At 40.8% G+C, this 26,394-nt stretch overlaps 1 protein-coding gene across 7 annotated transcripts in view; it reads right to left on the bottom strand.

The window, feature by feature from the left end:
* Window positions 1–26,394, bottom strand: part of esrrga (estrogen-related receptor gamma a) — a 129,687-nt gene that overhangs the window by 54,162 nt on the left and 49,131 nt on the right. For 5 of the 7 annotated variants that reach the window (XM_061667301.1, XM_061667282.1, XM_061667266.1 and 2 more), the window contains exons 3-4: window positions 21,603–22,027; window positions 10,245–10,361 (exon numbers count right to left, since the gene is read on the bottom strand). In XM_061667301.1, the coding sequence (XP_061523285.1) occupies window positions 10,245–10,361; window positions 21,603–22,027 (542 nt within the window). The remainder of the gene's footprint in view (window positions 1–10,244; window positions 10,362–21,602; window positions 22,028–26,394) is intronic. The other 2 variants (XM_061667308.1, XM_061667316.1) reach the window with 1 other exon arrangement.

Below are 26,394 nucleotides of genomic sequence, written 5' to 3'. Positions count from 1 at the left end.
GGAGAGCACAACAAATGAGTTTATGGGAGAGAAATGGAAATCAAATGTTGATAAAAGCTGATAAAGAAGAACACAGAGAAGATTGTGATGGAAGCAATGAAAAAGAGAGTTTAGCAGAGGAGAGAAAAACACAGTTTGGGGGAGGGTTATAATGGATGGCCCAGTAAAAGGGAGTAAGAAATTTAAAAGATGGAGAAAGAAAGTGGCCACGTTAGGGCTAATAAATGAAATAGGTGGACAATAATGAGAGAGAATGGAGACTTGATATAAGAAGACAGGACAAGTCCTCAGATGGACAAAGCACAGTCGACGGTGTCTACTTCCCAGATATCAGAAGTACGGATTCAACGACTACAGGTGTTTTGTCGTCCGCTATAATGTGTCAAAGTCGATTAATCAAGGACACCACGGATATTTTTTCAGCACAGTACAGCGCTCCCTAACACTTTTATGTGCCATGCATCGGTTTCATGTAAAGACATATTTTGATGGACTGGCATAGAAACAAATAAAAGCAAATATGCTGAATGTAGTAAGTTGTAAGTAAGTATGTTGTAACGGGTGGGAACTGCACGCATGTTTTTTCTTTCAACGGGCCGACCAGTCTCATCTTGTGTTGCAAGGCAGGACATTGTAGCCCTTCTCCAAAAAGTTAAGCTGTTGTTTTTTTCACCATTGTCTGTCCTCAAGTTGTGTTTCTGTTCACAAGTGTCGCGATGTTGGTGAGTGTTGTTATATGAAGAAAGTCCTTGTTATCACACACTTGTTGCCTGCGCATTATTGGACGTAACATTTTGGCGATGAGAATAGGGCTTCACTTCGGTATGAATCTGATTCTACTCCCATCGGCTAGCGGTGATCAGAATCGCCGAAGCTAACGAGGCTTGCGGCTATTCTCGTCCATCACTAGCTTATTTGCGTATTCTCTGACCGTGCAGACGTATGAGGACGTATGTCGCGTTGTTGGCCGGACATTTCGTATCTCCACAGAGCATTACAATCTTGTGACGGCGGCAGACGCGCAAGTCAAAACGTTTCTGTAAATTGGCTGACTGGAAGGCAAGAGTCCAAAAACACGCGACTAGCGATTAGGAGACTTCAAGCTCAATGCGGAATAGTAAAGTCGCCAAGTAGACTAATCGGTTCAACGCCTAAGAAGAAGCAACATGGCTTTAAAAACAAAATGTATCATTTGAAACTTTTTGTGAAGGCTGATGTGCCACTAACAAAAATGCTGAACTGAAAACGAGAAGAAGACGGCACGGTGGATTGATTTCAATGGGCTGATGATGTAAGAAGAGTAGTGTTGGGATTGGAGTTGGGGTGAGGGCAAATTTCACGGATTGAGGGGTGACAAAAGCTCAATGAGGATGTGCTGACAGAGTCAGAGAGAGAAGAGGTAGTTAGGGTGAGAGAGGACCTTAGCTAATGCCGTAACACAGAAAAAAGAAAGCTTTTGACTTTGTTAAAAAGAAAAAAAAATATCTGCTCACACTGCAACCGAGTGTTATGAAAAAAAAAATACTTCTGCTGAGGACATTCAAGAGGACAGCATTTGCATTTTCTTTATTACTGCTGGAGTTTGACTCAAGGTAAAGGAAGGCTTGAATTAAAAGATAACAATAAAGAGCGGATATTGAAATATTGAGGTTATGGCAGGGAGAGGAGTGTGTGTGTGTAAGTGCCATGCAGTGACTTTTTCATTTATTTATTTTTTCCTAAAGATCAGAACAAACATGACCGGCCGCCCGAGCCTGCGGCGGCGGGCAGGTGGCTGTGGTCACTCTTGGGTGAATATGTGTGTGTGCGTGTGTCAAAGGATGGCCATGTGTGTGAGTTCAGTGTCAGGTCCCTGAAAAGACACATTTCCCTTTTCCCCCATTCGATGTTTCTCCCTTTTTAGGACCCACTTGGTGCAGTACGGTGACTTAACATTTTACTATTAAAAGCAAGATTGAAGATTAATAACATCTATTGTGGAACCTCTAAAGTTAAACCTACATTAATGACATGATTAAATAGAATGTGAAGAATGACAAAAAATGTTGCCCCATATTTTGCTTCGATTCAATGGACATTGGGCTTCTCTGTCTGGTGTGTGCGCCTTGGTCACCTGGGGGCAGTATAATACAGAGACATACGAAGAACTGTTTTACAATGGACTCAGTAATCTGATGTAATATTTGTCACAGAAGAATAAAGACTATAAGCCTGTCAGTGTTGCTATTTGGCCTCTCTACAAGTGTTGCTCCACCATTTGTGCTCACATACTCGTTGCTTGACGGGTTATAACTCACCAACACCTATTCTAGCTTCGTTAGACCGTCTATGGCATTTTGCATTGTTTGTCAGCATTATGCTAAACAGACTTAATTAAGGATTTTTTTTGTGTGGTTGTTTTAAATACACAACATGTAATTATTTTTGTTCTATGTTTAATTTGAAAGTAAACTCACTCTGAGGGTTGCAATCAACAGCTTGAAGCCTCTTTTTTGGAAGAATTGTTCACTATTTGCCAAACTGCTGTTTGTTGTGAACTGCGTTGAGTTCACTGCCACCATACTGCGCATATTTCAAAACTTTGCTCAAAAGTCAAAGCGAAAAATCGTCCGAATGACGGCTCGTATCTTGAAAAACTCGGGTAAGTTGGGTGACTTGTATCTCAAGGCAGCACTGTATTAGACGTCCTTAGTGTAGTTCAATTTTAGAGGTTCTACTAATGTGCAGTATCTCCTTTTGAAATATCCTTCTCCTTCCACTATCAATATAGAATGGCGATCATTTACAAAATATCTCGAGAACATAGTCTTGCAGAGAGAGGATGTTATTTCTCCTCCCTGCCATCCCATCCACTCAGTGAAGTGTCTGCTTGTGGTTTCACCCTGCAAGCTCCCTCCAAAATAAAATCAAGTGTATGTGGGGACAGAGTGGACCATTTAGTCTGAGCTCTCGTCACAGCGTTATCACTCCTTTCTGGATGGGCCGCAACCAGATACCGCACATACGCAACATACACATACACACCTACACACACACTTAGTGAGGGGAGACACTATAGGCCAGATTTAGCTACATGATTCCCATGAGGATGCGCCAGACGCCACTGGTTGTCTGGCGCTTCTCTCCTCCTCAATTTCCTCATCTCCTCTTGTGTCTAGCAACATCACTCTGCTCTACTTTTCCCTTCATTCTTTACACTCTTCTATTCTCCTTCAATCATTTCCCCCAAATAAACTGGTCTGTTAATGAAATCATTGAGGAAAGTTTTTTTCATTTTTAAACATTTATTGGAAACAATGAATATGTCAAAAAAAACTTTTGCACTACTATTATTTTCAAAACACATTTAAATTATATTGTACGCTTCTTTATAATGGGAGTATACTGTGAATCAAGCATTTGATATACTGTCCATTTTTATTTGTTGTTACTGCATTTTTCTGATGGTCATATAATCAGCTTTAATAAAAACAATGATTGATACCAAACTATTATCCTTTCATTTTTGCAAAAAGACCTAACCCTAGAAAAACAACAATGTGATAATGACGCCTATTAGAAGAGAATAACTGTTATTTACTCAATATGTGCCTTCCTCCTTTAACGATTTTAGAGTTCTCTTCTCTAATGGTGGTAGCCAGCTATGACATTTTCAAAGTCCCCAAGGTTGGTCATTTTGGGATGTTTGCATTATGGACAAATATTACGCAATTTCATGAACAAACGTAAAACAGCTCGTTAAACATTATACCTCACATCAGCACTGCCGTACAACATTGTGTCAAACTCAAGGCCCGGGGGCCAGATCCAGTCCGTCACATCATTTAATGTGGCCTGCGAAAGCAAATCATGCATGTCACATGATCTGTACCAAAATTTCAAATCGTCATGTGTAATAAATAACGTTGAGATATTGCAAGCATTATTTTGTTACCAAACTCCTTTTTACAGTAACTTGAACAATGAACAAACCTCCGTCCTTGACTTTTGATGGTCAATACAAGTTATTCATCAATTTGTTGTGTCCACTATACGTATGCAATGATATGATGATGTGATTAAACATTCATATGGTTGCACGGCCATAACGGCGCTCTGAGGGATACTGTAACAGCAATGTGGCCTGTGACAAAAACATTTTGACAGCTCTGCGGCATACAGGATCGACAAATATAGTGACCCTAAACTTTAGGGCCTAAAGGACCAAAAGAGGCTCAATAGTGAACATCACACCCAGCTTTGGTTTAGTTCAGGACACTGAGACTGTGTCTCTGTGACTTGTGGGAGCATTCAGGATCGAATTGGAGAGTTATGACACACACGACCAGCCGCATATGGACAACAAACACACACACACGCGCGCACATTGGCACACGCACACATACACAGAAAGAGTCATGCACAGACTGTGGCATTCCAACCAATCTCCCTCATTAGGTCTTGGGGAGCATGGCCAAAGTTGGCACAAGCTGCAGTGTGTGTGTGTGTGTGTGTGTGTGTGTGTGTGTGTGTATGAGGCCACATGCCATGGTTTATATGAGCGGCGCGTGGTCTTGTGTCCCTGCTAGTGGACCATCTGAATCCAGCTGGTCGTTTACGACTTGATAGAGATGGAGGCTTTGGTCCCGGCCCGGACATGTTGGGTCTCTTTAAAGCAGGACGCGTGTGACGTGCCGTCATCAAAGCGCCACTGTTGTCAATGGGAGCATATGCACGGTACACATGCACCCAGCGGTACTGCCAAAAGCTTTCATGTTCAATTGTCTGATGTGCATTTTGTATTCACATCACGACACTTTATTTCTGATGTGTGATGCCAGTCCTTTTTTGGGGGCCAAATGCGCATAAAGTGCATTTAAAAGGGAGCAAATCAAACCGCTAACACAGACTCCCCAGATGATCATTTAGCCCTCGTCTGCTTCATCATTTTCAGCCAATCTTTTACCTGCAATTATACCCCCCACTCTCGCAACACGCAAATGCTTCTCTCTAAGCCCCGCCCCTGCGACCTTTCGGGCTTCAGCTGACGCATCATTATGACCTCATTAAAAATGGACAGACAGTTATTGCCAGAGGGGAAGTTCTCATAATAAAGTCAGGCATTTTTTAATTGCCTCGCTCCAGAAATTAGCTGCTACATATTGGTGGGTGGGCGTCCCCATGTTCCTTCACTCACTGCCTTCCCATGTTGTTTACTCCTCTTCCTCCTCCACTCTTTGTAGGGCTGAACGTGTTTGGAATTTGAATGATATTGCTGTTTAAGAGCTTAAACACTCAGGTCAATGATGGTGTACTGGGTCACTCGCCTGACTTCTGTGAAGGCAGCGTGGGTTCAGTTCTCACTTAGTGAAGGTGTGAATGTAAGTATGAATGGTTGTCTGTCACTATATGCGCTCTGCTTATTAACTGGTAGCCAGTTCAGAGTGTAGTCTTTTGTCCAAAGTCAGCTGGGATAGGCTCCAGCTCACCTATGACCCTAATGAGGATAAGCGGCATATAAAATGGATGGCTGGATGTATCTCAAACACTAAGGGTTGATATATATATATACAGAACACGATATCGATACGGTCATTTGGTACAATTGCGCATTAAAGGGGGGTTTGCACAGTTTTGTATTTAAGAAACCACTGCACCTGATGAAAAATAACAGAGACAGAAGGCATGACCGACAAAGTCTAAATCATTTGTCGTGCACTCGTGGGCACACTCATAGTTTTCCAGTGACACCCCCCTTGCAGCCTTACGCTGCCCGAGTAGCTTGGGCTTGAGCAGCTTCGCTGAAATTATTTTAGAATGTCCACCTCGGGGGGGGGGGGGGGGAATGCCCATCCCTTGTTTGCTAAAAACTGGGCATAAGACGAGATCACTGAAGCAGAACGAAGGGGTGCGGCTTTGGTCAGAGACTCTAAGGGTGGGCGGGGTTAAGTGAAATGCGGCTACATTCAAATCTGCTTGCCAGCGGCTTGTTGTATCTAACCAACCAATGAAAACAGGTTTTAATGTTACATTTTTAACACACCTCCACTTGCTAAAAGTCATCAGACGACGATTGCAGAAATATTATGAAATATTTTACATGTATTTATATTTGATTTTGAATCATAATTTTAATTTTTTCATTTGTATATACTTTATGGGCAAGAAGACTTTTTACAAGTTATGTGTCATGGATAGTTTTCTTTCAATATATTGATTATTGCGTAATCACTGGTATGTGATATCGTTAGCTAAATATTGCGACTGCATTACAAATGACTAATTACAGTTGCCATCCCTCTTAAACACACACAGTTAGGGTACACAGCAGTTTGCAGTAGTCTCTTGCAGAGAAAAAAAACCTAAAGCAAATACTGCATAGGATCTTTGATAGAATAAAGCAAAGATGAAGGACCATGCTTGCTTCCTTTAAATTACTATTTATCACCTCTTATTCTGCTTTAGTTGGGAAAATATAAAAAAAAACTTAAATGAACCACGTTGCTATGTAGACAAACAAATGGGATGGCTGCGGTCTGTCAGATTGATATATACTGTATATATGTATGCCTACTTGTGTGTGTACGTGTGTGTGTGAATGATGTTATGTGCAGCCACTAAAGGCAGCTGTTTGTTTTCCTCTTGTGAACACATGCAAACACTATACAATGAAAGCATTTAATAATGAATTGTAAACCTCTCGAGATGAGTTTGTCACATCTTCTCAGACAAATAATATGCGTTGTGGCCCAAGTGAACACTTAGGCAAGTAAAAGCTGCCAATAATACACAAGCTTATATTGTACATGTGTATTGGTCCACTGCATGTGCATAAAAGCAGACTTACGGGACACAACTGGAAATGAAACATGTCTTCTGCCAATGTCAGACTGACTGGGAGAACAAACGCTATGGCAGCAGCTTGTTGGGAGGGAATAAAGTCTGGAGGAACTAAAGAAGAGATGAGTTGGCATTTATAGTGGAGGGAAAGGTTTTGTTGCACTCCTAGGAAAAAAAATAACAGTATCCTTTGCTTATTTACAACACCATCTACAAGCTGTTTGCTAAGGTTTTATACTCATGGGTGCAGTATGTCATGCCAAAGAGACAAAACAAAAAGCTGAATCGGAAAATTATCAGAGAGGTACTCATTTAACATTATTATGGTTGTAGTGTGCAGTGTACTGCATCTTACTGAAAGGTATGTTTAATATTTAGTTGCCTTATTTTGCTAAATTAAAGGGTCAAGGTATTAGAAAAAGCAGCCTTCAGTATGATCCAGTGGAGCTCTACACCACTGCAAACTACAGCACAATTACAATAAATGAACACATGAAGAGTTCAAATATAATACAAAAGCAGAAATCTACATTTTTGGGTGAATTCAGTAACATTTTGATTTTTTTTTTTTTTTTTAATTCCTGGTTTTTATTTGGGGTATTCTAAGTGAATATGTATTAAGCAATTAAGAGGGTTTAAAAAAAGGATTTTTGATTAAAAGGTCTTCCGAAGAGATCTTCATCATTTACTCACAAAACCAGACAAAGTCCAAGAAAATAATTTAATTTCAAAAACAGACGAGTCCAAAATGTTCACATAACTAAAATTACACTAAATTTTAAATTAAATAAAAGTGGAATGCTTTTTGAATAAAAATAACAGGCGAAACAACAAACAAACAACAGACCCTTGAACTAAACCTTAACCTGAATTTAAATTAACCCTTAACCTTAACCCTTCAAAGGGAGAGGAAAGTCACATCAATTGCACATTGTCAGTTATCTTCTTCGTTGGACGTATCCACAAGATCCAGATCCGGCCCACCACCTCATTTTATGTGAAAATCATATGCGTCGACTTCCATGATTCTTGCTAAAATCTGTACCAAAATCTCAAATTATCATAGGTACTAAATAACAATGTTGAAATATTGTAAGCATTTTTTTTGTTACCAAAACCCTTTCCACAGTTCTTGAACAATAGTTGAACTATCATCCTTCACTTCTGATTTAAAAACTACTTATCCATCAATTTGTTGTGTACATAGAAGTCAACATCGTAACGGCCATCTGACGGAAAACCATAACTACAATATGGTCTGCAATAAAAATGAGTTTGACACCCCTGCTTAAGATCCTTGCGACCAACATCGGCGAAGGCTTTTTCGTAGCATCTACAGACCTGATCACTAACACCAATCTCAACGAATGATCACATTTTCTTTGACTTTATAGCACATCCATCCATCCATTTTCTGAGCCGCTTCTCCTCATTAGGGTCGCGGGCGTGCTGGAGCCTATCCCAGCTGTCATCGGGCAGGAGGCGGGGTACACCCTGAACTGGTTGCCAGCCAATCGTAGGGCACATACAAACAAACAACCATGCGCACTCACATTCACACTTACGGGCAATTTAGAGTCTCCAATTCTTGCATGTTTTTTGGGATGTGGGAGGAAACCGGAGTGCCCGGAGAAAAACCCACGCAGGCACGGGGAGAAGATGCAAACTCCACACAGGCGGGGCTGGGGATTGAACCCGGGTCCTCAGAACTGTGAGGCTGACGCTCTAACCAGTCGTCCACCGTGCCACCCTTTATAGCACAATTGAAGGTATATCAGCAGCGAGTTAATAAGAAGCAATGGGCGCAGCCATGCTTGAGGAGCTCTTGTATCAGGTGTCGCTATATTTTGCAGGTGTATTGTACCTAATGAAGTGTCCGGCGAGTGTACATCACCCCACTGGGATGGAGGGGAGCCCAAATGCAGAGGTGAGTGGATGGATGAAGTGGTAGCACAAGCGTGAGTGGGAGAAGAGGAGGGCGGCAAAAAGACAAGAATGGATGGCGAGGAGCCTGCCGTGCATCGGCCTGAGCCACATTCCCTGACCATGGCCGGGAAAAGGGAGGGCGGGGGGCGTCGTCCCGGTCTCCCATCAATTACAACCTTGACCCTCCTTCTCCCTCTGCTTTCTCTCACACACACTTTCGCCTTCATTTGCCCCCCCCCCCCCCCACTTGCCTCTCATCCTCCCCCGGCCCCCTCTCCTCATCGCCTATAAATCAATCTCTTCTCCAAAGCCTGCATCCCGCCCTCCCTCCTCGGCCGTTATTCCTGTTTCTTAGACTTTCTCTATCGGCCGTCCTCTCCCTCCTTGCGTGGCAGAAAGTGTGGTGGGAGTGGAAAGGTCAGAGGTGGGAAGACCAAAGGGAGAGAAAGAGGTAGCGGTACCAAGGGAGTGTGAAAAAGAGAAATGAGTGTATTTAATCAAAGTGGTGAGAGGGCAGTCATATCAGTTGTTCTTTTTCAGCACTGCTGGAGCAACTAACGTTACCTCATTTAGACATAACAATGGTGTCATGTATATGTTTGTACTTGTATATGTGTGTGTAGAAAGTGAGTGTAATGCATATAGAAAGACAGTCTGTGCAACAAGTGAATGAAAGTAATGAAGCAGGAAATAAAGCTATCGCGTTATATATACAATTCTTCATAATTAGTAAATATTTGCAGCATATTCTCACAAGAATTTAGTAAAAATTGTACAAATTGTTATGCAATTTGTTTTTAGTACATTTTTTGGGGAGGGTTCATTCTTTTGTTCTATATCTACTGAGTTTGATGAAAATAGTAAAACCCTAAACACTTAAATAGAACACTTTGGCACTGGAACAAATCAGGATTCAATCTTTAAAAAGTAAAATATGGTCCTAAAGCATTGTACAAGAATCCAGAACTCAAAATCATTTCATTTTCCCTCACTTCTCAGGCTATCCACAACAGTGGTTTAGAGTAATTTTTTATATTTTCTGTGCCTTTCTTTGTGTGTATACAGTATACCTTTTCACAACAGGACATCTTTAGTAATGACAACACATTATTTTAGTGCAGAAAGTGGTACTCACCAAACATGTTTTTTTGCACATTTAATCATTTTTAAGTTTTACCATAACTAAAATGTTACTTCAAACATCACCCGTACGGTATTTAAAACTTCTATGACGGCGAAATTTGACATCTCGAACGGATTCAATCTATTAACATTCACATGGATACAAACAAATTGAAGATTGAAAAAGAAGCACAACTAACATATTTTGATACAATTTCCGACTAAATTCTTGTGGTAACATATTGATCCTGTCCATGCATAAGTTGTTTCTTCTTCTTCTGTGTTTGAAAGCAATGTCACTCGTCATTACTGCCACTGGAATGTTGCGTTCACTCACAGCTAACGGAGAAAGATTAGGAAGAGACCTTTTCCCTTACCCTCCCTCAGCATGCCCACAGTCAGACACTTCATGAAGCGGCAGGCTTGGCACGACTTGCGTCTCCTCTTGGTGATTTCACACTCGTTGGTGGCTGGACAGCTGTATTCGATGTTGCCTGAGGAGGGAAGCAAAAATGAGAGGCTTACAGTCTTGAAATGTAGTTTTGTTGTTGTTGTTGTCAGGACAAACTGTAAGAAACACATAGGCAAAAGAATTGATTTGGAGACTGAGCATCCATTTGATGCAAGTAACGCTGTCTTGATACACAATATTGCACACTGCTTTTTTACAGGGTTGATATTTTGTGTTGTCTCATAGATTGAAAATAAAATTCTAGATACAGAGAAGTATATAGTGCTGGAATAAGGAAGCGTTAAACACTAAGGGCACTGACGGTGTACACTTGTAGGTGCAGGTGTCAAAGCTAGGTTGTGGGACCATTTACTAACAATGGCTCAGAGCTAAGGATAAGAATATTAGCAGATGTAAGTCTGTTAAGTGTTTTCACTTGGCCACCAACACAAACCCCTGAGACGCTAAGAGGCAAATACTGTAAAATTCTTGCCTGAACATACTTACTTTCCTATTATTTCAGGGGTATATCTGTATTTCTGCTTGAAAGATGACATTCCGCCTTTTTCTATTCTTAAGCCATGTTTTCACTAAGCAGTAGATTTTTTTTCTTCGAGCAAGCCTATCTTGCTGTTTTTTTATTTGCAGTAATGGGACAGCATGCAAATTTAATTGTAAATTGTATAATGTCGGCGGCATGGTGGCCAACTGGTTAGCGCGTCAGCCTCACAGTTCTGAGGACTCGGGTTCAATCCCCGGTCCCGCCTGTGTGGAGTTTGCATGTTCTCTCCGTGCCTGCGTGGATTTTCTCCGGGCATTCCGGTTTCCTCCCACATCCCAAAAACATGCATTAATTGGAGACTCTAAATTGCCCGTAGGTGTGAATGTGAGTGCGAATGGTTGTTTGTTTGTATGTGCCTTGCGATTGGCTGGCAACGAGTTCAGGGTGTACCCCGCCTCCTGCCCGAAGACAGCTGGGATAGGCTCCAGCACGCCCGCGACCCTAGTGAGGAGAAGCGGCTCAGAAAATGGATGGATGGATGTATAATGTCAATAACAATTCTGATTTTGATATTTGTACTCAGTGCATCCATTTTCTGTACTGCTTATCCTCACTAGGGTTTGACATGTATGTTTTTGGAGTGTGGAAGGAAGCTGGACTACCTGGAGAAAATCCACGCAAGTATCAGGAGAACATGCAAACTCTAAACAGGAAGGCCAGAGCTGGGATTCGAGCTACCAACCTCAGAATGTTGAAGCGGATGTGCTACCACTCGACCACCACAATATTTGTGTGAGCGATTATGTGATGGGGAAAAGCTCTTTGTGAATGTTCTGAATGCTTGTTTCCATACCAGTGTCATACTGAGCAGAAAAAAAGCTGACGGGAGCAGTTGTGCCAAGACGAAGGGTCTATGTGGATGTAGCTGTTCTTTAGAGAACAAACTAGTCGAGATTGAATCAACAGCACCTCTGCTGGTTTTAACCGAGTAGTGCACTCACTCTGGCAACAAATTCATCCTATTTCTATATCGCTTGTCCTCGAGCCTGTCCTAGGTGACTTTGAGTGAGAGGCCAGGGGCACCCTGGACTGATCACCAGACAATCACAGAGCATAATGTACTGTATTGTTACATTCCTCTTCTAAAACTGAACAACTGTCGGGTTACAATGTGTCACACTGCGATGATGTCAAGCTATTTACTGTACAGAGCTGACATACCACATACTCCAAAAACATTTGCATTTTTCTATGTTTTTCTTTGAAATTTCATTTTTGTTCTTCTTTATCATCCACTTAATACAGTTATATCCTTTCTTCTGTCACTTGTTGTTTCGTCCTTATTTTATCGTGATTTACAGCTTGCCTGTCAAACCCTTTTAATTTGACTTCAGGCCAGTTATGTATAGTAGAGATACATACAAGTTACAAGATATTCTTCTACAGTTATAAGAACGTGATAAGAAATGTACCTTCGAAAGGTAAAACAAACTACATGCTATTCCTCTTCTTCCAGAAGGTAAGTACATTGCCCTCGTAGCCAAGTAAGATCGGATTGTCTCTCAGTGAAAGACAATAAACAGTGATTACTATTGACTGCTGCTGTGGGGAGGATGTTTTCTCATTACTCTGCTGATTAAGGGGGCTAGTTAGCTTGGGAAAAGGCTAAATGCACAAACTGGTCTTAATGGCTAACAAGACCCTCGTTAATTGGCCATGTTAGCGAAAGTAACTGGCTAAACACGCTAAACGCTGGGGAAACCTAATAGACGCCACTAATGGGACATGTTCGCTCACAACGTGGAAGATGCTGGTGGAGCACATTAATTCAGCAATTACTTAGCGCTAAGGCTAGATGTGCTAATGACACCAAACCTTAGTCCATAATGGGCCTCGTTAGTGCACACGGACTAGCTAAATGAATAAGTGTGCTAAAGAGACACTTCTAGCTGGTGATTTGCAGTACCTGGACTCAAAACTGGTTTGCATGAAGGATGCTACATAGTAAACATTGTATTGGGACTATGAAACATGAGTAGCTAGCAGGCTGGATGCTCTTTGTATGCACCGACATCCTTCACGGAGAGAGCTTGAAATATAGGGACAAGAACAGCAGGATGTAATAGCGCCGCAGGAGCGCGTGCATCTTTATCTCTGCCTACACGCTTCCTCTCGGACACTGAAGCTGGGCTTAGAGAACCCAATGATTCTTCGAGGAGGCTTCTTTGTATAACATGCAGTCTGTCGTGTCCGTGAGGGGGGATATATGAGGGCCTCAAATCCCCTGCAATCTCCTTTGAGGTGTGTGCATGTGTGTCCACATGCTGCATGACAATTGACCACCATCGAGGAGGCTGTGGAACATCGTTTGTGTCTACAAATTGTGCTATATACTGTAGGTGACGCGTTGCAATGGGATGACAAGGTGACGTGCTTTCAACTATTTGATTCTAAATTTGAAGGATAATTGTACTGGCATTACAACAATTTTTCAAATGCACGTATATCTACTGATATAGCATGAAATAGGATATTGCACTGTACAGTAGGTCAAAGCCGTGATGTTTCCTGGGAGGGCGGGGGGGCGGTGGCGTTGTTAGCAAGACTAAAAAAGAATATATATATATATTTATTTTTAAATAGTCGACTGAGTTCTGCAAAAATCTGTACTGTAGTTGGTTTTCAGATGGCTGATTTTTGATCAATTTTCAAACAGTTGAAAATGGTTCGTATCAAACTCCTCTGCCTGCCTGCGTGACTCGGCCACTCATTTCCTAGAATCGAGAGCCCACACAAAGCATCCCAAGCGCATGCGCAACTTTTCTTGTTGAGTGAGCGACACAGAGCATCAGCCTGCGTACTAATCAGAAGCATTTAGTTTTTTGGTATTATTATTATTTTTGAAAAGTGAGACTGTTCTCTAGAAAATGTACTTTTTAAAAAATCCTTTAGGTTGCCTGGAACAAATGAATTGGATTTACCTTTTTTTTTCCTTTGAAAAATATTCCTTAAGTTTTTTTTGGAACATTTAGTTTTAATCAGACGTTTTGCAACGGATTAATCACGAAAACATAGGAATATTCCATGACATTTAACTTTTCAAGTTTTAAAAATGTGTTCATTTCCTTCAATTTCCTTCAATTTCTAACAATTAAGGTCTGGAGGTGACTATTGTATGAATCAAATAGTGGACATTTCTTTAATAGGCACCAGTTGCGTGATTTAGTAATAACAAAGAGACAACTATCTTTTGATAGAATTGTGTCAGTTCAAAGGCATTATCGATTGCTCATGAAATTAAAAGAGTTTGAACTCTGTTGCAAACCAAAACAGCATCACCTACAGAGGCATGTAAACCACCTCTCAGAGGAATTAAAGGGACGAGTATGGCTGCACAGTTAATAAAGGTGTTATGGTAATATGTCTGGTTTGACCTGATATTTCCTATGGAAGAAATCACATCACTTTTCAAAATCAACTCCCTCATAATGAGTTGCACAGTTTCCATTTTGAACACCCACTTAAGATACTAAAAACTTGGTACAGTATATCAATAACCTGGAATCAATGTGTTTACATGTTGCCTATATCTTTTAGGAGTTGATATGCACTTACAATCTAATTCTGAATTTCACTGCCACTTTGACTGACTGAAAGCCACCTTTGGTTTTCTACTTTCTTTTTGTAGCTCTCATCTCATTTCATCCCATCATTCCACACCCACAGTCGCCTTTATGTATCCCCCTCTCTCAATAAGGCGGTGATAGATGCACGTTGTCAGGTGTTGCTGGACTGATGCCACAGAAACAGCAGCTGCCACAGCCACTTCCTCCATGCTGTGATGCGCGCACACACACATGCATACATAAAAACGCAAACTCACGCACACATACAAACACAAACTCGACATCCACATGCTTGGCCACCTTCCTCCTCCTCCATCATTTCCATTCCAACATTCCTCCTCTAAAGGTATTTTTCATTCAAAAGCTTGCTCTCCTCCTCTTTCTGGTCCTCTCTTCTACTTATTTTCCACTCCACACTCTCTCCTCCCTGTCCAGCTGGAGGTGTTTTTTTGGTGATTACCTGCGGTTTTATTGGCTAATGGCTTGAAACATACCAATATGGCTGCCACTGCCCATCTGAGCCTGGCCCCGCTTCCAGCCAAGGCGCACAACTTTGACACACACGACCCGTGCATAAACACAGGCAGGTGTGCACACTCGTATTACTGACATGCATGCAAGCCAACCCGTGCAGACAATGTGTGGAGGCGTTTGGCTTGCACGGTGGCCAGTGATAATGTCATGACCCATTTGCTCCAGTAGATCTAAGACAGTATGCAAGCCAAACATATGAACTGTAATGATAGGTAAATCTACAAAAAATGGTAGACATGGGTTGGAAATAGAAATGGGTGGAAATAAGGTGCAGGGGTACCTTGCCTTAATTTAATTCGATCCCTGACCAAGGGAACGAATTAAAAAAAAATTTAAGCTGTAAAATTATTATTTTTTTTTTTTAAACTGTAAAAAAATATTTTGGAGAGTGGGACATATTATCCATGTAAATCATCTAAAAGTTACACTACTATTGTAGATAGGTAAAGTAGCCTACAAATTAGAGTCAATTTGACCAACACTACCTATTTGACAACAGTAAAAAATGTTACCAAGAAAGGTTGAGCAAAATCCACCTAAGAGCCTTTGGTACTACAATATGCATCACATGACGCATTCATGCCACACTAATTTGCCGACGTGTCATCTGTTCATCAACACAAAATGGCGTCGCCTATCGGTGACAACTGATCACTCTGATTGGTTGGTAGCTAGCGAATCAGCACAAAAGAAAACAAAACGACAAAGAAAAATGCATTATATGGTAAAATAAGCTTAGCTAAACGTTGATCATCACTTAGATTTGTTCCTGCTTGTATTATGAATGTGTTTGGTTAAGGCTAGCAGGCTATATGTACATTTCATTTCATAAAACCGTGTCTGGGATTGTATGGAAACAATGATTCTTCGGCCATGCTTACAAAAATGTGGAAGATATCACTGTAGGCATCTCACTGATTGGCCAGTTGAGTCTTTCTATTAGTTAATTGTCATTACACTTGCTTTGAAAGACATGAGAACCAGGCTGACCTGCATTAGTGAAATAAATACAATAAGAGAGAACACGGCTGTTAAGAAACACAAAGTATACTAGGCCCCACCTCAACTCAGGTGCTGTGGTTGAAATGCAACCAGAAATGTGTGGTAAACTTTATCCAAGTTTTGTAAGTATTTTATCACTATTGAATTAAGGGTTTCTTCACCCAAAATATGTGGTTTAAATTTACCCAATTAAAGTGGCTGCAAATTGTTACCTTACATTTATTGGGTAAATTCTATAGGTTGTTTTTTACAGTGTACAAACTCGATTTACCCACTGCAAGGAATTGAAATTCATTAAGCCATTCCAGACCCCCCCCCCCCCCCCAAAAGACACAATTTTTTAAACGTTTTTTAATAATAAATATCACTGTATTATAAAATATAAATATAAAACCATACTAAGAGGATGTGAAGAATTAAACACATAAAATGTATTATTTGTGTGTTGACGTGCTCATGTTTAAAGGGCGCAGCCTAACGAGTGAAATCAGGACCTTTGACTCCATCTCCGGTTAGCCATTTACCACATCGTTAGTTCAGTGTGAGTATGTTCTCCATGCTCTTTGTGAGTCTTTTTATTTTGTATTTGTGTGTTTCACCGTTTGTCCCATTAAATAAACGGCTGAAAGTGCATGAGTGACTTTCCCTCCATTTGTTTTCCACTTCACTTTGAGCGGCGGCGTAGATAACAAAAAAGTAAAAAAGCGACCAAGCGATGGTTCTTAATCTGTGTGAATCTTACTTTATAAGGTTTAATATAGTTCCTCTATTGGATGTCATTAGAGCGTTCAGGTGTACCTAATGAAGTGTCCTATAATGCTCCAGTATGGTGACCCCGAGCCTTGCGTGACCTGCAACATATATCTACAGTAAAGGAGGGGTGGGGATTACAAGTGGAGTGAAAATGATGGAACAAGAGTGAAGCAGACACACAAGGTCACACTCCCAAATAAGCTGGGCATCATATCTACACAGTGGTGGCGCGCTTGTGTTTAATCTGTAAGCGAGTCCTCACCTATTGAACTTTTAACAAGCTCTCTAAATGAAATGGGCCACGTGGACAGTTTAGACAGGGCAGCAATCGCGGATGAATTAGGGGTCAAAGCAACACATGGCGTGATTACAAGGTCATGTGTATGTGTGTGTGTGCGTGCACGGTGTGCGTGTGACAGTCTATTTAGGTGGGAGTTTGTGCATTTATCTTGACATGTGTGGGGCCCAATCTCTTTGTCGGGCATGGACCGTGGCCTGATCTCATCCCATAACAAACACATACAGGTCATCTGCGCGGAGTGAGCATCTAGTGGATATAAGACCTCCATCCTCCTGTGTCTTGCCCCCCTCTTTTGGCCCCTCTCTCTAGGGTTTTACTGGGAAAGCTGCTTATCAGAAGCAAAAGAAAGCAGCGACAGATAGATGGATGGATAGATGGAAGGCCAGATAGATGAATCCTGTCTGATATGACTGACTGACTCAATAGATCAATGATGGATGGACCACTGGCTGCTTGGAAACTGAGTTTTCCTCTAGCAAGATGGCTGACAAGTGTGATGACCTGACAACTGAATGACGGGCATATTAGTCCTCACTAACTTGAACTAATAACTAACTCACCGGCCAGCACAATGGTAATCTAATACGATTTAATGAATCAATGTGGTCTTTACTAAGATAATAAGTCTTATTTGCATCCACTGGGAAAACCTGAGAAGTACATTGAAGCCTTTATTTTTTTGTGCACAAAACACAGGATTATTTGGATCCTGTTTAAATTTAGTGTGTTTGTAACAGTACTTGGCATACAGGCTCAACTGGAGCATTTTACTGGAAACAGATTATTTTGTCAAACAACTTTTATAGTGTATAAACAGTATATATACAGTCAGGGGCCTCTTGTAAAAATAGTCCGCCAAAGATGGGACATTGTGATTTCCTAGGAATGTTCATTTGATCATTTAAAAAAGGAAACACTTCAGAGATTTACAGAAATAAAGTGTTGCGTATTGGTATTCATCTGTTTCCTACCGTGTTAAATCATTGTTGCTAATTATTGTGAAAAATCATTAAGATGATAAATGTCTTCACGTGAATATCATTAATTATGAATGAATGAATGAATTAATAATATTCAGTGGGAGGAGAGAGTATGTGAACCCTTTTTGAAAAAAAAAAAAACATTAACAGGACATGGAGGAAAACTAAGTGATTTTTTTGGCTTCTCCAGGAGCTAATCAGAGTCAGGTCTTAGCCAACCTGAGTCTGACTGAGTCCAGTCAATGAGAATAAGATTGGAGGTGTGCTTTAAAGCTGTTCTGGCCAATAGGAAACACACACCAGGTTAGAATTGTCTCCTGTCATAAAGCATTGCATAATGTGTACCCTTGGTCAGAAGAGCATTCCGTAGACCTATGTTTCATTCAGGATTGTTGACTTGTATAAAGCTGGAACAGGTTACGAAAGTATCTGTAAATGTCTTGATGTTCACCAGTCCATGGTTAGACAATATAAAAGGAATAATTTCAGCACTGTTGCTTCTCTTCCAAGGAGTGGCCGTCCTGTAAAGATGACTGCAAGAGCACGGCGCAGTATGCTCAATGAGGTAAAAAAGAACCCAAAGGTGTCAGCTGAAGTCTGACAGAAATCACTGGAATGTGCCAACATCTCTGTTGACAAATACGTGAAACATTCAACAAGAATGGGGTTCATTGGAGAAAACCAATGAGGAAGCTGTTGCTGCACGTTTGAAGTTTGCCAAATAGCATTTAGTTGTTCCACTACTCCACTACACTACACTACACTACTGGCAAAATATTCTCTGGACAGATGAAAGCATAGTTAATTTGTTTGGGAGGAAAACGCAGCACCATGTGTGAAGCAAAAATGGTAGAGCACACCAACATCAAAACCTTACCGACTGTGAAGCATGGAGGTAGAATCGTGGAATGGGGGAGATATGCTACAGCTTACTATTACCAATGGGAAAATGAATCCGTTCATCATTTTCCAGAAAATCTTGAGGGGGGCCTGTCAAGAAGTTGAAGCTCAAAAGAGAATAGGTGTAGCAATCAGACAAAGATCCAAAACATAGACACAAATCAATAACAGAATGACTTCAGAAGAAGGAAATATGTGTTCGGAAGTGGCCCAGTCAAAGTCTGACCTCAACTTGATTGAGATGTTGTAGCATGACCTCAAGAGACATAGTCACACCAGACATCCCAGGAATCTTGCTGAACTACACAAGTTGTAAAAAGAGGAATGGTCCAAAATTCATCCTGATCGTTGCGCATGCCTGATCTGCAACTACAGGAACTGTTTGGTTGAGGTTATTGCTGCCAAAGGAGGATCAACCAGTTATTCAATCCGAGAGTTCACTTACTGTTTTCTCCCTGACCTGTGAATGTTTACGTCATGCTCTATAAAAATATAGTTTTGTGGTATTAGTTTGAGCAGACTTTGTTTATTCTTGAGATTTAGATGATTTTATGACCAATTTGTGCATACGTAAGTTTAAGAAATTCCAAAGGGTTCACATACTTTTTCCTCCCACTGTACAATTAAAGATAATTTGAGCAAATGTGTTATTTCAGAAGTGTGATTCAACTTGGTAGCCATTCCCATTAATCAATATCCAAAAAGGTTGCTGACCCCTAATACGCACTATTATAAATTATTGCTGGATGCCCATTGTTATAAATTGTGTACAATGGTGCACTCCATTACACTTAAAAGTGTTTTTAATACTCTTTTACCTTACAGTACAAACTAAAAAATATTATATTTTATTAAGCACAAGATGATGTGTAAAGTTTTACACTACGCAAGCTAAAACCACGACAATAAATTAATTGAATAATACCTCAAAATCTGCAAATTTTATGAGGCTGAATATGTATGTATGTAAAGATAGATGACTTTGTTCTCTAGAAATATCTGCCAATGTGCTCTAGATGCTTTGTGAGATTATTTTTTATTTTATGCTTTTAAATTGGGAATATTTTGTGCCTACCATCTTAAAATGCTATAGATCTTTATGTAATTGCTAAATAACTTGGAAAAAGCATCCATTTAGTTAAGTTGCCGGGGTATAAATTTATGGACATTTGAAAACTATGTCATCAAAGTGACCATTATCAATAAACAGATCAATGGTACACTTATTGTGTATAATTGTGGTTTGTGCTCAGAGTTGCATATAATTGAGAGGACAATAGTGTGGTCCAAATACCTGCGAACCCACTTGAAGCCCTAACAAGAGTGGAACAAAGGATTAGCTAGTCTAATTCCCACAACTCCGCTCATCATGTGGATTACTGCTCAATCCCCTCTCTCCTCTCCTCCTAACCTGAACTCCTCACCTCTAGACCTGACCTGTGACCATGGTGTGTGTCTGTATGATCACCTAGACAACAGGTTTAGTGCAAACGGGGTTAGATCTGGCAATGCAAATAGTACCTGGAAATTGCTTTTTGCTCTTAAAATGACAGGTCAAGGTTGAGGGTGCACTGGGGGGCGTGTCTGGCTCCATGCTTGAAGATGGATTGATACTTGTATTACAGTGAGTATGTAGGCAGATGCGTGTTGGAAAGATTAATGATAGAGGAGACAGAAACAAACTCTAGAGGATATCTAAAATTATAGGACTGAATGAAATGCATATGTTACATGTCCTTGATGTACAGTATATCTGGTTTCATATTATTATGACACAAAGATGCCATCAATATACTATGATGATAAGTTTACGTTCAAGTGAGTGTATTTGACCATTTAATTTGGAAGTATAAGAATTAATATTTATAGATTTAGAGATATTTGTCAGAAATTCTGTGATATTTTCCATAGACATTTTGAACCTTTTGTAAACCCCATTTGTATTTTTAAACCACGGCCCCTTCAGAACATTCAATTTGGAATTTGACCAAATTATTCAGGGAAAAAAAAAACATTTCTAATGTCACATAAAACGTTGAATTTCTAAGTACCACGTGCATGTCGTCACGTGCATATGACACAAAATAATTCAGGTTAATGGCTGTGCGTGGTCTGCTTCTTCTTGGGCCTCTTTGCTTATTCATTTATTTACTTACTAGTAGGTCACCATGCATGTCACCATGCAAGTTAAGGATCGAGTGCTTTATTCTTACACATTTAAAAAGTGAGATGTGTGAAGCAAAATAAACTCACTTTACCCCATCAATAAAATGAATGCTGAGCATTTCTTCTGATTTAGTAATGGTGGTTAACTGATTTTTACACTTGTATGACAGTTTAGAATGTTTAAAAGTAAAAAAAAAATAAAAGCCCAGGAACGTATAGTTACTCCCATTTTCCAAACTATCTGTAAATAGTCATTGGTGCAGGTTGAAGAGCCTGTAAAAATAGGGGGCGGGGACTGGTTTCTTGAGGGATGCTAGTGTAAAGTCCAAACATTGTTTATGAGCAAGCGACTGAACTTCAAGACCATTGAGCTGCCCCTTCACTTTCACAATACTCCTCAGAGTGAAAAGAGAATTTCCATTTAGCGATCAATTAAGTGTATACAATTCTAGTCTAAACAGCAGAAATACATACAGACGAGATTATTGCTTATAGATAAAGCGTAAAAGTGGAGCCCAACCTTGAATGGTGCGTTTGAAGAAGGCCTTGCAGGCCTCGCATGATGCCACACCATAGTGGTAGCCGGAAGCAATGTCCCCGCACACCAGACACAGCCTCTTTGGCATGGAATTCAACATGTATTCGCACTTTATCTGCGAATCTTCCCCAATCGTTGACGAACAGTCCTCATAGCGCTTTGATCCGGGACCGCCGGCGGGACCCAGGGGCCCTGCGCCGGAGCCATAGAGACTTGGGGAGTCCAAACCGTTGGGGTGGCCGTTCATGGTGGACGAATAGGAGCCTGACGCGTCACTGGAGCCGCCGGGGGAGTGGTGGTTTAGACTGTCGGTCAGAGAAGCGGGGCTAGATGGCTCAGTCTTTATATACGAGGACGGACAGTTTGACTCTAGGTGGCGCTCCTTACTGGACATTCTGCAGAGAAGCCTGAGGGAGGGAGACAGAAAAGAACAAGAAGGGGAAAATATTACCAATATGTTGGATGATGGCCATACCACAAGCAAAGGTTTGAGGTGTCTGATTGTTATGTTCATAGGAGAGGATTAGTCTTTTTCCACTACACAGTACCTATAAGGTGTGTCAAAAAAGTTGCAGGACAGGTGTCACAAAAATATATATTTAAAATCTGAACTATGCTGTACCGACTACAAATTTCCCCTTCAAAGTAAATCCCCTGGAGTCTAACACACATTCCCAGCCTTCTCTGCCACACATTCATGCACTCCTGGAAGGATTCTCCTGGGATCTCCCGCAGCTCCGTCATCATGGCCATCTTGATGTTGTGCACGTCTTCAAAACGAGTCCCCTTGAGCTTGTGAAAGCGGGGGAAAAAAATATAAAATCACAGAGCCGGTTCGGGTGAGTAGGGAAGTTACTCCAGCACGGTGATGTATTTCTTGGCCAGGAACTGTCAGATGTTCACGGCATTGTGAGCAGGCACGTTGTCACGGTGAAGCAGCCATGCGTTGTACTGCCACGTATCTTGCTTCTTCTCGCGCACTGAACTAAACAAATGCAGGATCTCTTTGTAGATGTGCTGGTCGATCGTCTGGCCCAAATTGAAAGAGAAAAACTCATAGTTTGAATTTGAAATACAGTTTATCTTTTGTGACACCAGTCCTGGAACTCTTCTGACTCACCTCGTACTGGGCACAGCTTGCTATTGACGCTTTTCCATTGGCAAGCCGCAATAATTATCAGGTACTATATACCTTGCTTTGTGCAATAAAAACATCCTTTGCCAAATTGTTACCACACAGTTAGAAGAAGGATAGACTTGTCCGACATGTCATTGTTAGATGAAGAGTTAAGATTCAAAGGGGCCTAGGACCAATCCCGTAATTGATTAATGAATTGATTACAGGTCGTGTCTCTCTGCTTATGTATGCTTCCTCACAAGGTACAAAGCTCTTAAAAATCCATCCATCGTTACGATTTTTTCCCCCTCATTCACTTGACAAAAAGAACATTGGTTGCAAAAAAAAAAAAGAAGGAAAACAGGGAATCACTAGGGACAGCTTGTGTTGGACAGAGCAGCATAGAAGCATGTGCATCTCACACACACGGACGCACAGCAAGAGCTGCTTGGGGCCGGTCGCTCATCCGTCACTCGCCAGTCAATAGGCGCTTGTTCAACATGAAGGTAATCAGTAAGCAGCCTCTTTGCTGCTCCATCATCACAAAGACAGCCACACACACACACACACACACACACACACACACACATACATACACACGCACGCATGCACACACACTCACACACACACACACACACACAAGCCCACACCCACGAATACACGCTGGCGGTTGAAGAATTTCGGACCTGCACAGAATACTTGAAAAGACAACAATAACATTTCTTTCAGCGATCAAATTTTTTCTGCTTCCTTTCCTCCTCTTCTTTTACATACTCCCTAAGGAGAGTGTTGTTTATGCCAATTGTAATTAACAACTATCTTCTTGCTGTCTATATCTCCCCTTCCCATTCTTTGTCCACTTTACTATCTTTCTGCCTGTCTCCCTATCACCTCCTATTCACTGCCATCTATCTCTTTCTCTTGGTCTTTGCATCGCCATGCTCTTTCTCTCACGTTGCCACTAAACCTCACCCTCCTTTGCCTTCTCTCTCTCTTCATTGTTAAAGGTAGAAAGCACAAAAGGGGTTTTTAATTAAGGCAGGATGCTGCTAAATGAGGGGCTTCTGAAGTCCAGTCAGCCTGTAAAAGATCCCCATTCTACTGGGACCCATAAAACACAGACAGTGTCTTGGCGGAGAATGGGCTGCTTGGGAGAAGGAAGGCTCAAGTGGGGGTTGGGGACAGGACAGAATGGATATAGAATAGGAAAACAGGTAGGCTGACTGACAACCAAAAAAGGAATGAAAATTGACTATTTGAGTCATGAACCGATATTTACTTTGTGTAAAATAGAGACAAACCTCCAAGTGAGTTACAGTTTATCACCATTGCTTGTATGACACATAATCAACTCGGAAACCAAACCAGGAAATACTGTAAATCTTCAACGAAAGCATGCTAATGAGCCCCAACAACTAGCATCATTCTTATTACAATTAATCTTTGCTGCCAATCCTGTCTACATAATTACAACTTTTTAATACTTTTGTCCACATGCAAACTAGGGAACCTGGAAAACTGCAAGACTAACACCCACATTGTTTAGAATTCATGTCTACAGGTACATCTCAATAAATTAGAATATGGTACAAAAGTCAATTTCTTCAGCATGCATTCATTATGTAGATTCACTAAAGACTTTCACATTTTTAATTTAAAAATTGTTTTATTGTTTCTTGATTGTTTGTTACAAAATATATTAGTTCCTAGAGATGTTGAAGTTCGAGTTTTTTTCCCCTGAGAGCTATAATCCGCAAAACTATGCATATATATTGAAAAGATGCTGAAATATTTCACTCTGATTGTATGTACTGCATTTCTATAAAATGAGATTCCCTTTTTGAATCGAACAAGCGAACTAAATTAAGATGTAGACACGTCTAATTTAGTGAGCTGTGCCCGTAGACAATAAAATCCACATTTTTCATTTGCCTTGTTTGCTTGGTATGATGTCATAATGCACACCTCATAGGGAAGTTTAAAGGTGATTTGTGCATTTAGCTTATTGTTCTAAATGTATGTTTAATTGAGTAGCCAGATGCTCTTGCTGTGGACGGAAAAACATTTTCAAAAGTGGATATACTGTATTGTAACAGCCACAACAAAAGCTATGTGCATGGAAGCACGCAAATGTGTTGTTAGTAATTATAAGTCCCTTTTGCAATGCCTGTAAAAATGGCCATTTTTCTACCTTTATCCTTGTCACTGTTCAGTATAAAGGGCACTGACGTGGAGACAAAGTCGATTTGGCAAAATTCCATCTTTGGAGTTTTTATCAAAGCTATAACAGAGGCCGGGACACTGTCTATAATTCCGCTCTTCTCCCGCCCTGTTGTGTTGAAAGCGATTGTTGCTGCCCGACAAGTCAAGCTGTGTAGCCGTTACGGCTCTGTTGCTGCAATTTTGTGGGATTTCTGTGTATAAGAGGCTTTACTTTGGATCTCATGTTGGGCAGATATTAATGGTTATTTTATACAGTCAGGTGTGTTGTGGTCCCATAACTAAAACAAGTAATGAAGCTGAGTGATAAAGGTGCATTCGAGGTATAGTCATGAACCTAATCTTCCAGATGAACCAAGATGGCTACAGAATGGTGAGACATGCTTTAAAAGACTGATTTTAACCCTCCACTATTTCTTCTGCTCCAGTCCTTCTAATTCAGCAAAGCCCATTAATGGAAGCTTTGTTCTATCCAGCAATGCTCATAAATCCATTTATCTGATGCTCAGGCAGGCCTTTAGTTGAGGATGAGGGGAAAAAGTTTCTGGATGCAAATCAAGACAGAGGAAGAGGACATATACTCTATATATACAGGCAAGGTGTTTGAATGGGTGGCAGAAATGAGTGATGGGATGGAGATGGATCACTCTGATTCATCCGCTGAAGGGAGAGAAAACAGCGATGACAGAAAAAAAAGGCAGCAGACCCATTTAAGCAGATGACGTGATGGCGATGATTTAATCTCGCTCTTTATGCACTTTTGTGTCCCTTCCTTTCCGACGTCAATCCCACCGAGTGCCATTAAGTGAAAGAGTTTAAGTGCCAAAAGATCCCATTTTTTCTCTTCTTCTCCTTTCTCCCTCGCTCGCACCTTTTCTCTCTGCTTATAAATGAAAAATAATGGCCCTGGAAGGGGGAGGAATCAAAAAAGAATGGGAGGACATGCAAGGAGGTGGAGGAGTGGCAGAAAGAAGATTAAGAAATCAGTCAGTGCACTGTGCCGAGCGAGAGGTTGAATGCATTTATGTATGTATGTTATCAGTATAATTATGTCGCTATGTAGCGGCGGCTCGCTGCTGAAAGAGCAATCTTATTGTGCCTGTGTGCTCCCTGGATGAGTGTTGAAAGAGGGGAAAAGGCTTGGTGCTCATCGGTCCTTTATGTTTTTAAGTGTTTAAAAAGATTTAAATAAAGAGGACAGGTCTGGAGAGGTGCGTTCATGGACACAAGATGAGCGTTTTTGAGACCATTTCAGTTTAGCTTTGTTTTGCTTGTGCCATTTAAAGGTTTTAGCTTACGTAGATCTGTAAGTGATAAATTACTGTATATGACTACACTTACTTATCATCTGCATAACCAAATTAGATGCAATAAAAAATCTATCATTAGCCTTTTGCCTTAAAAATGTTTCATTTGGATTGACTCTTTGAGGGTGGT

Source organism: Phycodurus eques, chromosome 2 (assembly GCF_024500275.1).
Source record: "Phycodurus eques isolate BA_2022a chromosome 2, UOR_Pequ_1.1, whole genome shotgun sequence".
Lineage (NCBI taxonomy): Eukaryota > Metazoa > Chordata > Actinopteri > Syngnathiformes > Syngnathidae > Phycodurus > Phycodurus eques.
The sequence above is the reverse complement of the archived record's forward strand: the minus strand, read 5'-3'. Positions and strand labels throughout refer to the sequence as shown.